This window comes from Leguminivora glycinivorella, chromosome 1, assembly GCF_023078275.1.
Source record: "Leguminivora glycinivorella isolate SPB_JAAS2020 chromosome 1, LegGlyc_1.1, whole genome shotgun sequence".
NCBI classification, from domain to species: Eukaryota; Metazoa; Arthropoda; class Insecta; order Lepidoptera; family Tortricidae; genus Leguminivora; species Leguminivora glycinivorella.
In genome coordinates, this window is record NC_062971.1 from 1598793 (window position 1) to 1614378 (window position 15586).

General features: G+C 34.6%; 1 protein-coding gene across 1 annotated transcript in view; it reads left to right on the forward strand.

Moving 5' to 3' along the window:
• The window catches only part of LOC125233337 (NGFI-A-binding protein homolog), a 43952-nt gene that overhangs the window by 20836 nt on the left and 7530 nt on the right, over window positions 1-15586 (forward strand). The window contains 1 exon segment of the mRNA XM_048139320.1: window positions 10145-10246. Coding sequence (XP_047995277.1) covers window positions 10145-10246 — 102 coding nt within the window.

Here is a 15586-nt window from a genome sequence, read left to right on the forward strand (position 1 = left end):
TTAATATTATAATGCGTAAGTACCTACTGACGTGTACTTAGTAGTTTGAATAAGAGTCATAAAAACTTATCCAACTACATTTTAACAAACCCTTATCGGCAATTTGATCAATAAGACTAAAAAGAATCGACCACCTTTTCTATTCAGATCAGGGTCTTTATCTCAGTAATAACTCACCAACTGTCCACTCGCCCCCTTCGTTTTTTCCTCCTCCTTACTCTATGGTCATGTTTGATGTTCTCACGGAAGTACTCTATGGTTTGTCTATGGTTAAAAAACGCGGAAGGGTTCAAATTATTAGTTTGTTTTCGCTGGCCGTAAGGTGCAAGGTCTGTGGGAATAAATGACCCCACTGACATGATTTTTTTATTTCCGGGAAGATGTTTTGAATTTGGAAGATTCTAATGAGGGGTCCGCTGGACCGCGGGTGTCGGGTTGCCGTGCCAGTCCGTTGTTGTGTGTGGATTATGCACGTTATATGGGGTAACCAGTTTAATCACTTTTGGGGCTAGAAAAGGGTGTCTGACCTCTTTCTTCCTAGATTTTTGGAGTACGTTACGAAAAGCAAGTTTTTATTGTGTCACTATTCGTATAACCCGTTACATATGACCGCGTTATCCTCCGGAGCATTAAAACCCATCGTCGACTATTATAGTTTGATAAGCCATTTCTGTCAGTAGGAAAAAAGGCAGTAATTTTGAAAAAAAGGCGAGAAGTTTCAGTCTTCCACGAGGAATTTAAATGGTATCCTATATCTGATGAAAATGAAAAATTAAATTGTGAGTATCATTATTTCCTTGCTTCTCCTTTGAACAGGTAACTATGAATGTGCTGTGATGAAATCGCACTCGTGTATGGCTTTCAATGTATTTTAGGTGTAAATGTGTGGCAGATATATAATCTGCGATAAAGTCCAAAACCGATCGTACTTTTGGCGCGTTTAGGATATACTAAACTTGAGAAAGTAGCTCGTATCTGATACGCAGATAACTCCGATCACCCACCGCTGATTCCAATAAAACCATCGCCCTTAATCTCGCCAGAAAAAACGTATTCCACATGACTTCCGACTCAAATCAGAACCGACAAAAAACAAAAGACAGTGACTAGTCGATTTACATACGAGATTAGACGAATAAAGAGTTTTTGTAACTTTTTTACGAAAGTGAGATTATGGCAGGTGCCTGTTTTTTAGTAATTAATCAGGTTCGCATCTGTTCTGTAATTACTGAAGGGTTAATCAAATATAATAAAGAAATTAGAACGCTGGCCGGCATGTGTTTTGTCCGATCCGTCCGTTTGATACAGCCAGTAATTATGGACTGAATTAAAATGCGTGTCATGTCAGATTGCCGAAAATGCGATGGCGTAAGAAGCTAAATCGACTCGGGTAATAATAAAACAGGGAGACATGATAATAATAAAGGCGGGCGCATTCTCTGCACGTATATTCATATAATTAGGGTTAAAAAACAATACAATACACAATACAATACTCTTTATTGCACACCTTGATAAAATACAACAATGTAAACAAAATTAAAAAGATAAATACAACCTGCAACGTATGGTATTAACCTTTATTTCAGCATATTATGGATTTATTACAGCCATAAGAAATGTTTTAGAAATTTATACGCAAATTGAAATTTGAAACGGCCAAAACTTAAAAGACGCACTTTTTTTCCTTTAGGAGCGATTATTTCCGAAAATATTAATATTATCAAAAAACGATCTTAGTAAACCCTTATTCATTTTTAAATACCTATCCAACAATATATCACACGTTGGGGTTGGAATGAAAAAAAAATATCAGCCCCCACTTTACATGTAGGGGGGGGTACCCTAATAAAACATTTTTTTCTATTTTTTATTTTTGCACTTTGTTGGCGTGATTGATATACATATTGGTACCAAATTTCAGCTTTCTAGTGCTTACGGTTACTGAGATTATCCGCGGACGGACGGACGGACGGACGGACGGACGGACGGACGGACGGACGGACGGACGGACGGACGGACGGACGGACGGACGGACGGACGGACGGACAGACAGACAGACATGGCGAAACTATAAGGGTTCCTAGTTGACTACGGAACCCTAAAAATGAAAGTTCAATATATAAAAAAAAACAATTACCACAGACAACATATAAATTGAAAAGCCACAAATGCCCGAGGCGCCACTTAGGCCCTTTACACATGTTCCCATTAGACGTTCTAATTGATATACCGCACCCTGCGGATAGTTAGCACCTCACCTTCGATCGGTTTGAAAAAATATATCAAACTTATGTTGCCCAGCCATAGTTTTTAAAGTTTTGAAGGATCGTTTTAAAATAAATGCAATTTTTTCTAGTGGTCAAGTTGTAGTCATTTAATTATAGAATTGGTACCTATTTAATTTAGATCAATAGAAAATTATATTAAAATTGAATATTTAGAAGAAACTTAGTTGTGTCCTGTGAGTTAACATTAATGTATATGTCTTAAAGATTGTAAAGATACCATTTGGCTTACGAATCAAAACATAAACTACTGTCTACATAATGTCTGGAAATAAGCTCCTCTTTCTAACCGTTTTTATTTCGAGGCACTGATGCTTTTTTTTTTAAAAACTCGTTACCGTTAAATACACAATACCTCCCTATTTGCTAACAGAGACATGTAATTATAGGTCATTGTATCCTGTAAAATATAAATAATCGTTAATGTTGTCATTATTCCAATATACTTTTAGCATGCTTTATAGCCGTATTAATAAATAGTTCTCTTGTCATAAGAAATACGCACCACTACATAATTAACTTGTCCTATATTCGAGGCCTTTAAATGCCAGTAATTTTAATTATTTATACAATTACCAATTGCAGCCGCAAACGAATAACATACATTAACTTTACCTTAATTCACTATTAAAGTCCACAAAACAAATAAAAAACACGTAATTCTACAACCATAAAACGCCTTGTTCAATTTTTTTATTCATCGCAACCCTGGACGCGACGCGACCATCTGTCAGTCAACGGCGGAGTTGGGTCAACCCTTCCCTCAAACACTAAATTATACAACCAGTCTGCAGCCCAATTTAAACTCTATATTTTATGGGTTAGGTTTGAATTTCACATGAACAAAAATACTATTTGTGCGGTTGTAACTTTTTCAATAAAAATTTCGAATGTGTTACATGCTTAAATGATGACCACAGAAGAGATACGAGTAGAAAAAAAAATGAAAATGAAATATTTATTTTTCAAGTAGGCATATTACAATGCGCATATGAACGTCAAATACAGCTACGCCGGCTCTAGAACGTGTTCTACAATGGTGTTGGTTGATCAAAGTATTCTACAAATGACGTAGGTTTCTCCTGTAGTTCTACGAATAATTGTTATATTAATAAATAATAATGAACATTAAGATTAAAATAACACGAGTTTCGGGACCCACTGTTGTGGTTCATCCGCTAGATCAGTTTTTTTCAGCTCCTTATCTTCAACTCTTCAACTATGTAAATTTCTAAATATTTTCACGGAAAAATTAGAAGAACTCAAACGTTACGACGTATGGATGGGAAAAGCTCAATATGAGCGATAAAGTCAAAGAAACACGAACTATCGTTATTAATTTTAATTTATGTCTTTAATTTAGCATAGAAAGTATTTTTTCTAGAGCTAAGACACCCGAGCACAAAATTCGCACGGAAGCTCTCTAAAAAACAAACTTTTTCAAGTCGTTAGCGTACTCACAATAGGTATTAATATTCATAAAAGACTGTATTACGCATATCAATCACACGGTGCAAGTGCGAAAAAATATCTAATCGTATGCACGAACACATCCCGGCATCTTTGTTTTGTTCCGGCCTCTATCATTAGCGCGCTCACCGTATTCTTTGCATTCGCGCGTCTTTTGTCAATCGAATTTCAAATTTCGAATGACAAAAGCGTTCTTGTTTATCCGCTAAGATTTTGTCTTTGGTTTTTTATTTTTTTTTTTTTGGTTTTTTAGGCTAATTACTGTCGTATTTGGTCTGAATTAGTTGGGATTCTCACGCGGCGATAGTGTGCATGTGCACGTGGAAGAATGCTAATTATTTGGTGAGTTTGACAGGATGACGCTTGTGATGGAAATGAAGTTGCGTGATATGTGGTTAAATATGGATGTGTTTACTTTGTGACCTACTTAGCAGACCGTAACTTCGGAATTTTAAAATGCATATAAGTAGGCTTATTAAGTTTTATACAGAGTGGGGCCTGTAACAAAAGCAAAAAATTAAACTGTAGGCTATTCTCCTTATACTGATCAACATTTGTTCAGCGACTTTTAAAAATAACTTGTATTTTGAATTTTATCACCCTTGAAAGTTTTTTCTAAGGGGTAATGTATTGCGAATTCTGTTAAGTCTAAAGTGTGACAGACAACGTCAATGACAACAATAATGGCGTACATTGAAGCTAATATTTATTTTGTATGAAAAATTAAAAATTTAAAGACTTCATAATTTTTAAAAGTCACTGAACAAATGTTGGTCAGTTTAAGGAGTGTAGCCTACAGTTTGATTTTTTGCTTTTGTTACAGGCCTCACCCTGTATAAATTACCTAATTAGGATAGTAGGCATGGTAGGGTATGAAGGTAGAGTATTTTAAAGGCAAAACTCTTCCAATCATCTGGCTAAAGTAAATTACTGGCGTCGGTACGACCGGTCTCTGAAAATTGGCCAAGTGCGAGTCTATTTGCAATTGCACACTCCATGGTTACGTGTAGATACGTCTCGAATTGTGGTTTTAACTGAATACCGAATATTCTGCCCCCTCTTTCGGCCGAATGCCGATATTTCAGCATGATATTCGATTTTGAGAAAGTAATTATGAAAACTATTCACCTTTTAAGAATGTCTGCTAATTTAACTCTTATTGCTCAGAACTTATCAAATGTAATTAGAATGAATGAAATTATTCCTTTGATGAAAATAAATTGATTTCAAATAGTCATACTAGTTATGAAAAAAAAGCTGCACTTTTGGATGGAAGCAAGCCGCTTTGCATGGTGATAGTAGACATCATAGTAAACGATTTTTTCCGAGGATATCGAAATTTCATCCCTTGGAAGCCGAGCGTAGTGAGGTGTTTTATGAAAATGAAAAAAATTCTATCTTTTTATTGTATCGTCCGATTTTGACAAAACGTATCTCAAATGAAAGGTATTGATTTGTGTAATTTAAAAAAAATACAAAGAAAAAAAAATTGAAAGAAAAGTAAGAAAAAAATAAAAAAAGTAAATTTACGTCTCGCACTGAATAACTTCAAAGAATGACAGATAAAATGTACAATGTCGATATACGAGTTTTTTTTAATCGAAGACAGATAAATTTTTAGTTGAAAACTGAAGACCGCATCGAAATCAGATGAGCATTTTTTAAGATACAAGTTGCCAAATTTGGGAAAGATCGCTTTATATGGCCACTTTGAAATTCCTTTGCCAGAAAGTCAGAAATAATATGTTTTTCTGACACAAAAAAATACATAGTAACAGTACACATCAAAATAAAATTAAAAATTCTGAGGATATTATAATTTCATCCCTTAGAACGACAAGCGTAGCGAGGTCGGTTACGAAAACCGAAAAAAAAATCTCATTTTTTTGTACTTCGTCCGATTTTGACAAAACATGTTTCATTTGAAAGGTATTGCTTTATGTAACTTAAAAAAAAATATTGAAAAAAATTGGAAAAAAATGTAAGAATAACCGCAAAAAACGGTAGACACGGTGTATAATTTCGATATATGATTTTTTTAAATTAAAGACAAATAAATGCATGATTATAAACTAAAAACCGAATCGAAATCGAATCAGTAGTTTTTAAGATGCAAGTTGTCAAAGTTGGCTTAGTTTGTTTATATGGTCGCTTATAAATTCCTTAGGCAGAAAGTCAGAAACATTATATTTTTCTTACAGTTAAAAGTATGCATAGGTAATAGACATCATAATAAACAATTTTTTACGAGGATATAAAAAATTCATCCCTTGGAAAGCCGAGCGTAGCGATGTCTGTTACGAAAAACAAAAAAAGGCAGTTTTTTTTATTGGATCGTCTTTCTAAGGGTTTCTAAGGAATAAAATTTTTATATCCTTGTAAAAAAATGTTTATAATGATGTCTATTACCTATGCATACTTTTAACTGTAAGAAAAATATAATGTTTCTGACTTTCTGCCTAAGGAATTTATAAGCGACCATATAAACAAACTAAGCCAACTTTGACAACTTGCATCTTAAAAACTACTAATTCGATTTCGATTCGGTTTTTAGTTTATAATCATGCATTTATTTGTCTTTAATTTAAAAAAATCATATATCGAAATTATACACGGTGTCTACCGTTTTTTGCGGTTATTCAGTGTGATACGAAAATTAAGGTTTTTTTTTAAAAAATCTTACATTTTTTTTTCCAATTTTTTTCAATATTTTTTTTTAAGTTACATAAAGCAATACCTTTCAAATGAAACATGTTTTGTTAAAATCGGACGACGTACAAAAAAATGAGATTTTTTTTTCGGTTTTCGTAACCGACCTCGCTACGCTCGTCGTTCTAAGGGATGCAATTATAATATCCTCGGAATTTTTAATTTTATTTTGATGTGTACTGTTACTATGTATTTTTCTGTTTCAGAAAAACATATTATTTCTGACTTTCTGGCAATGGAATTTCAAAGTGGCCATATAAAGCGATCTTTCCCAACTTTGGCAACTTGTATCTTAAAAAATGCTCATCTGATTTCGATGCGGTCTTCAGTTTTCAACTAAAAATTTATCTGTCTTCGATTAAAAAAAACTTGTATATCGACATTGTACATTTTGTCTGTCATTCTTTGAAGTTATTCAGTGCGAGACGTAAATTTATTTTTTTTTATTTTTTTCTTACTTTTCTTTCAATTTTTTTTTCTTTGTATTTTTTTTTTAAATTACACAAATCAATACCTTTTATTTGAGATAATACGTTTTGTCAAAATCGGACGATACAATAAAAAGATAGAATTTTTTTCATTTTCATAAAACACCTCGCTACGCTCGGCTTCCTAAGGGATGAAATTTCGATATCCTCGGAAAAAATCGTTTACTATGATGTCTACTATCACCATGCAAAGCGGCTTGCTTCCATCCAAAAGTGCAGCTTTTGGCCAAAAATTCTCCATAACTGTATGACTAAAATAAACAAATGCAAAAATAATACTCTTCGTATTTGACAGCTATCTTTATCTTTATTTGAGTCGTTTCCTCAGTAATTGTTGTTGTATTTTTTTTATTATAGTTATTAGGCAATATTCAACCGAATACTGTTCTACTGCTCTCGTTTGAACTTATTTAATTTATTAAGTATATTATATAATTAATAATATCCTCCCTATTATTCATTATCATTAAGTAAATGCAATAATTTAGATTTTTGTGTTCAGCAGATTCTCTAGTCTGTGCGGATTTGCGGAAAGAGAAAAGTATTAGAGATTCCATACATTCCACGACCCTTTTCTCTCCACTAGGCTGCTAAATGTTATTTAGATTTTTTTACTCCCTCTCTGTATCAAACTATACCAAATTTATTTTACAACATTTACAAGTACTTACCTAATACAGGTTTCACAAACCAAAGTAATGGAAATTAACAAGTTATTAATAAAATAATATTCATTAAAATAAATACAAAATTAATAATAATATAACTACGCGATAGTTTTATTCCAAAGACAAGACGAATATTTTTGTTAAAAAAACTGACTTGATGTCTTAAACAACAGAAAAGTAATAATGTTGCATAAATTAAATATTATAATCACATAGGTTCCACAATCTAAATTCTCAAGAGTCCCAAGACATTTTTTTAAACACTAAAAAACTTTCTTGCACCGTGAGACTCGCGAAAGAAATTAAGGACATTGAAATGGTATGCAAATTCCTGACGTGACCAGAAAAAAAGTAAAAATTAAAAAAAAGACAAAGGGCGCGGGTTAGCGCGTCCCTTCTCATAAGGCCGATGCGTGGCGATTTTTTTTGCGAGCACAGATTATGTAAATGTGTTTTTTGGACATTGGATCGTGAGACAGGTTTTTTTATTTTAGAAAGAGTTGCGTAAGGGCTTGTTAGGGATATGTTCTCATGTGTTTTTTAGGTTCGGCATGAATTATGCTAAATAGCAAAATTAACCATAGTTGTTTGAATGATGACGGTGCCGTCGTCGGTGCCAAATAAGAAGTTTTAAAACTAAATTATCTGGAGGGTGGCGGTTAAGACATCGATTTATTTTGTTTTATTATTTTTATTTTCGTGTAACATCAACCACTGATTATCAAGCTGATCTAACCAAATCAATTTTAGTAGGTACCTGTTTACAGTGCAGATTCTTTTCACTTAGGTAACTACTACATACGAGCTCCTACCCGTACCTATGCTCATTTAACAAAAAAAAATTGCTTTGCAGGAACTGCAGGATACATTTACCTATTTAACTTTCAATTAAAGCAGTTAACGGTAGTTAACGTTTAGTATTATGAATTCACGTGTACTACTTAAATACTTATTAAACTCATTGGTGTTGTTACTAATCCATATGTATAGATTGAGTAATTTGTCGGCTTTTCCAGTTACCAAGACCCGTAAATAAGACATTTATGCGCTTTTAGCGTGCAAGCATTAAATTTGCAGGTATAATATACGTTGAATATCGGAATAAAGTTATTAAATATACTGTATACAAGCGTGAGTACATATTTACTTAAACACATGAAAGCAACCCATTTTTTGTTGCGTTTTTTTAAATATTCTAAACTTTTTCTACCTGCACAAGAGGTGGAGTCATAGACCCACCCCACATTTTTTCCGTCATAAAAACCAATAGTGCACGAGGGTGGTAGTTTAGGGGTGGCAACATTTTTTCATAGACGATCGATATTTTTGCCGCGCGAGGGGCTCGGGACTTAACCCGTTCTGCCAAACAAAAGACGTCCCCTTTATATAAACCTTTTCATTTTTTCGTCTGGTAACGGTTGGCGATTCTTTTCGGTAATAGGTAGGGTTGTTATTGAAAGGGGTTGTTTTTTGTGAGCGCCTCTCCTCACGCGAGTCTGCCGCCAAATTGTTCGGGGCACGAACGTTATAACTTTCTGGAAACTTTGGATGCGATTTCATTTTAGTAAATTAGAGTTTTAAACGATTTAGGGCTCATTTCCGCTGTTAAAACGTGGTTTTATGGCGCTAAACACTTGTATGATTATTCTTTAATTTTAACAAGACTTGAATAGACAGTAAAATCAAACTTAGGAGCACAAAAACGTGTTCGTTCATCGCAAATTTAGGTAAAATATTTTTTCTTTTTATTCTATTTATGATATCATTTCGCCCACGTATTAATTATTAATGTGCTCTGGACAAAATGGTAGAGTAAGTAAATACTAGTATTTGAAAATAATATTGATTAAACCGTTTACATATACATTTAGCATCAAAAGTAACCAACTAATCAGACTACACGTTATACGTTAAAAATTAATAAACTGCGACATAAAATAAAATGCTATTTATTTGAACAGTAGAGTTATATATAAAATGCTTTTATAATTTTGGTGCGTTGTTTGATGAAATAAAAAGAATTAAATAAAAACTAAAAAAAAACCGTATTAAACTTAATAATAATGACTATATGTGTTCAGTACAGTCTGCAGCAGAAGTTCCGTAGCGGGCAAGGTGTTAAAAATAAACTTGACACGATCTTATTTTTAAGACAATAAGAGCGTGTTAGGATCATTGTGAACACCTTGCCCGCTACGGAACTTCTGCTGCTGACTGTACCTATACCTAGGCAGGTAAGGTGCATTAGGGTAATTCCGAATCACAGAAATGCTCACTAATTTCGAAAGGGGAATCTTGATATGATGGACATAATGGTGTTTTTTTATACGACTTCCGGAATTAGACGACATTCGGAATCACCCTCATGCACCTTACCGAATTTGTTTGAGCTTATCTAGGAATTTCGTAGAATTTAACTATAGCGTAGAATATGAAGGCTTACTTTGAAGATAAACATGACGTGACTTTGGAGTTGATTGAAACTTAAAAAAAAAATTAACCATACTTTGTTTGGCCACAGTGGTGGTGACATCCCGACCATCCAACGAGGCAGAGCTGCAACTGTATCGCGTCATGCAGCGTGCCAGTCTACTTGCGTACTACGACACGCTACTCGAAATGGGTATGTATAATCATGTTTATATTAATTTATTTATAATAATTATGTATACATTTCAAAATGATCAGCGTTCAGCGTGAGCTTAATATACGTATAATAATAACTTACATGGCAAGTCATAGCCTAGTACAGTCGACTACAAAGAGATGTATCCACTTTTTCAACTTATTGCATTGTAATAAGGTGAAAAAATTGATACATCTCTTTGTAATCGACTGTACTTGAATGGCATGTACCTACGTAATGTTATAAAGTAGAACTATTTCTCGTATTAAAGCAAAATTTGTATTCGTAACTATAACAATCGAATCAAGTAAAAAGCTCAATAAAGCATTGAAATTGAAATTGAAGTAAGGTGTTCCGTGAAAATAAAATGTACAATGACAATACCTAAAACTTGTATTACAGTATAATAAAACGTTTTTAAAGTTGTTGGTTCTAACTTTGATTGAGCCTCCTTGTGAAACACGATAATCGTAAGGACTACCCTTTGGTATATACAACATAATAATATAATATACAGTCAAAGCGGGGGTCGGAGACGGCTGCAGGCGCGCGCAAAAAACGAATTAACCACGCTTTCCGGTCCGACTATAAAATATCCGAGTACACATGGGCCATTTATTTAAAAAGTTATACGCTAAACTTTTTTTTGACAACTTATGTTATCTCCTCAAAATTAGGAGTTAGTTATTTACATTGTATTTTGGTCGTAGAATTCGGTCGTAAATGGAACTTTTTAATCAGGTACACGTAAAAACCTATCTAGCCTTTAATTATAATTATTTTGAATTTTTCGATGAAAATATATTCACATACAAAATTGTAGTACTTAACATGTAGGTGTAATTTAATTTCTGAAACATATTTTCTACATATGACACAGACAAGACAAGACAAGACAGACAAGACAAGAGCCTGGCTCTTAAATAATATGATGATGATGATGATGATGATGATGATGATGATGATGATAATTTTCTACATGAGGTACAGCGGGACAATTACGACTGAAGGGAAATTTTCAACTGGTCGAATTTTTTCCATGTTTTACACTACATATTAACTTGAAATCCTTAAGTATCCACTGATAACGCGTGCCAAGTGGACACTATTTAATAATGCAAATTTTATTGTAAAGTATGAAAAAACATCGATTAGGTAGTTGAAAATTACTCCCCAGTCGTTATTTCCCGCTGTACCTTAAATAAAAATCGATTGCATGTAATAATTGCTATTCTTGAGATTAATAAAAATGATCTGCCAAACTAGGTCTTACTGTACTGCAACCTAACCTATATATATTTGTATTTATATTTCTGTATAAGTATATGTGTAATGATATGAGCGTATTATTTATGTATTATATTGATTGTAAATAATATTGTTAATAGTTGTCGCAAATTGCTAATAGTTGCCATGCTTTTTAATTTTTTTTTCTCATTGCACCCACATTCGCAAATTTCTGTTTTGCCCTATGGTTGACTGGTAGAGAATGCCTTAAGGCATTAAGTCCGCCATTTATACTTTTTTCAATTGTGCAATAAAGTTTAAAATAAATAAATAAAATAACCTAAGTTAACAATCTTAGTCCACTTTTTATGAGACCCGCATTGTTTCGTCTCAAGCCCAACACTTATAAGCGGAAGGAACGCAAGAAAGAACACTTTCTCATCGTTCGCGATGCGCAAAAACAACATTTCCATAACCGAACCTAAAAAACGCGGACCTTCCATCTCATGCAAATTATTTTTTTCTTAATTTTTACTTTTTAGCTATCATCGGCGAAGGGTTTTGGCCGGTTGTCTTTTGTTTTTTTTTCTTCGCAAAAATGGTCACGTAGGAATTTGCATATTTGCTTAAATTAAATGTGTGAATTGAATTTTTTTATTGAATCACACGTTTTTGCTGAACAATGATAGCGGAATGAGCTTGCCCCGCTAGTTTTGCATATTAATGTTATGGGATTAGATGAATTGGTTAATTTTTTTTGGACTTAAGAGGCCTTATTCCTAAAGACGAGCGTTTTTTGCAAAATAGAACCTTTTTCATTCAAAATTATAAAGAAACTATAAATGATTATTAAAAAAATGATAATGTTCCTAAAAGTACATATCTTAAGCTAGAAAGTCAATTGGTACTACTTTAAAATATGTCTTTTTATACTTCCGAAAAATCAGTTTTTTCGAAAGACGTTTTCAAATTTCGTAGTGGAATAGCTCGTTTAGAATCGTGATTGTGCTGTTAAAAATGTTATTTTGGGTAATAAATGATCACAATCCTATTTGTTATATCCTGTACGAGTTAGCTAATACTTTGACATTTTAAGATTTACTTGAAATGGTGGATAAATACCTTCCGTATCCTCCCCATTTTTTCGATAAAAAGAGGTTTACATTATGTATTTTTCCTGCGATTCCTGCATTTTTTGTAACTCTTAAATAATATTATCCTAAACTAGAACTTCTTATTGACCTATAAAAAAAAAATCATACATATAAGACATACCTTTCTGTCGATAGATATGTTTTTAAAACACCTAAAATTCGAATAAAAGACACTGTGCTAACGCGAGCCCGCTCAGTCTGCGCCGAGCGCTCGAAGACAACGGACCTGCGTTTGATCGTCCGGCGCACCTAGCTTTCGTAAGCAGCGCGATAGTTCCGAGAAGTGCCGTAAACTGCGACAAAACAAATCTTGATCCTTTTTACACCTTATGCAATTTTAGCATTCGACATGCTTTTCATATGATTTTGGATTTTAAGTTATACGTGAAGTTTGTTGAGAGTTTGAATTATTATTATATTTTGGGACCAGGATGAGGTTCTGGTTCTCATGATGATGGAGTCAGGCAGGAGATGTTCAACAGAACTGCTATTCTACTTATCATAACTCCACCATGTTTGGGCTCATTAGATTTGGGCTGATGAGCACCATCGATCTAGATGAGGTCCAAGGTCTCATGATGGAGTCAGGAGGTGGTCAACAGAACTGCTATTCTCCTCATCATAACCCCATCATATTTGGGCTCATTAGATTTGGGCTGACGAGCACCATCGAACTAGATGAGGTCCAAGGTCTCATGACGGGGTCAGGAGGTGGCCAACAGAACTGCTATTCTCCTCATCATAACCCCATCATGTTCGGGCTCATTAGATTTGGGCTGACGAGCACCATCGAACTAGATGAGGTCCAAGGTCTCATGATGGAGTCAGGAGGTGGTCAACAGAACTGCTATTCTCCTCATCATAACCCCATCATGTTTGGGCTCATTAGATTTGGGCTGACGAGCACCATCGAACTAGATGAGGTCCAGGGTCTCATGATGGACTCAGGAGGTGGTCAACAGAACTGCTATTCTCCTCATCATAACCCCATCATGTTTGGGCTCATTAGATTTGGGCTGACGAGCACCATCGAACTAGATGAGGTCCAAGGTCTCATGACGGGGTCAGGAGGTGGCCAACAGAACTGCTATTCTCCTCATCATAACCCCATCATGTTCGGGCTCATTAGATTTGGGCTGACGAGCACCATCGAACTAGATGAGGTCCAAGGTCCCATGAATCATGATGGAGTCAGGAGGTGGTCAACAGAACTGCTATTCTATTCATAAGACTGCTTGCACTTACATTGACATTATACTTTACATAATGCTATTAAACCTAATGAAGCGTTGTTTTATTACCTAAATCTCAAAACCCTCTAAATAAAATATGTATAGTAAGGAAGGAGCAAAAATTTAACCGCAGGCTTTCCAAACCGACGATGTTTGATCAGCTACTTTTAGAACGAACATGTACATAATTTGATTTTCACCCTTTCAAATGTTTCTAAGACGCAATGTTTTGCACAGGTCACGTCATGCACAGTTAAACTGTGGAATGAATTGTTGCCAGCGGTATTTCCGGACCGATGCGACCTTCAAACCTTCAAGAAAAGAACGTACATCCATCTTAAAGGCCGGCAACGCACCAACACTTCTGGTGCTTCGGGTGTCCATAGCCGGCAGTGATCGCTTACCATCAGGCAACTTGTCTGCTCGTTTGCCTCCTATCCCATAAAAAAAACGTTTAATAATTTTTAAGAAAAAAAAACCGCCGCCTTTTGGGTTCTGATGAAAGCTACTTGCGAATGTTGGATTATGTACAAATACATACATACAATCACGCCTGTATCCCATAAAGGGGTAGGCAGAGCACATGTAGAAATGTGTAGGTATTTTTTAAAACTGCTTTTAATGCTTTAATTATTAAATTTTTTAAATCGGTCCAGTAACGACGGAGATATCGAGGAACAAACAAAAAAAAACAGACGAATTGAGAACCGTCCTTCCTTGAGAGATTTGAGGCGATGGTTAAAAAGTGACACAACATCATGAGCAGTTCCACTGCACCAAATGTCACTATTCTGGACGTAAGTGCATGCTGTTCTTATAAAAATATGAAAGTCACTATAACTGTGCCGTTTAGATTTAGGGAGTTCCGGTCTGACCATCATCAACAGTTCCACTGCACCAAATGTCATTGTTCCGTACGTAAATGCATGCTATTCATATAAAAACACAAAAATCGCTATATGTATGCCTTTCAGACTTGAGGAGTTCCCTGGATTTCTCCAGGATCCCATCATCAGAACTGGGTTCTGATAAAAATGGGACCAATCAGTATGCATATACATTCAATAAAAAAACAGAAATCACTATTAAACTATTCTCTAATTTCAAGTTCCTAACTAAAATTTTCTTAATAAAAAAAAACAAATTGATCCCGATACAAACTTTCACCCCCTTTTTCCCTCTACTAGGGGTGTAAATTTTCATAATCGATTCTTATCTCTTCGAAATTTTGTTAATGCAATCTATACAAATTTCGACTTTCTAGCTTTCGTAGTTTCGGCTCAGCGGTGTTGGTTGTTGAATCAATCAATTAGGAAACCTGTATTTATATATGTATATGTAGACTACTATACTTTTACTACATTCATACACCTTATTTACTAACTATCAAGATTATTTGTGTCGGCGTTGAAACGCGCGTTGAGTTGCAGGTGCTCGCGTACCGAGCGCCAACGCCATCTATCGATGGCCGTTTCGTGAAATTGATGAGCGCTCTAAGGAATAAGGAGTCTTAAGAAATTTTAGGGGCTTTCGAAGATAGTTAATCCTATTTTGTTTGAAATACTTTTCTTTGCAAGTTGTGATTATGCAAATTAAGTTTTTCAGCCTAGTGCTCGTTACTGAGACTTCTTCGACAAATAAGTGACTCATGATATTGAAAAGGCATGTAATATAAAGACCCTTATGATTAATCGTGCAAGGATTAGGTACTAATGTGTGAATTT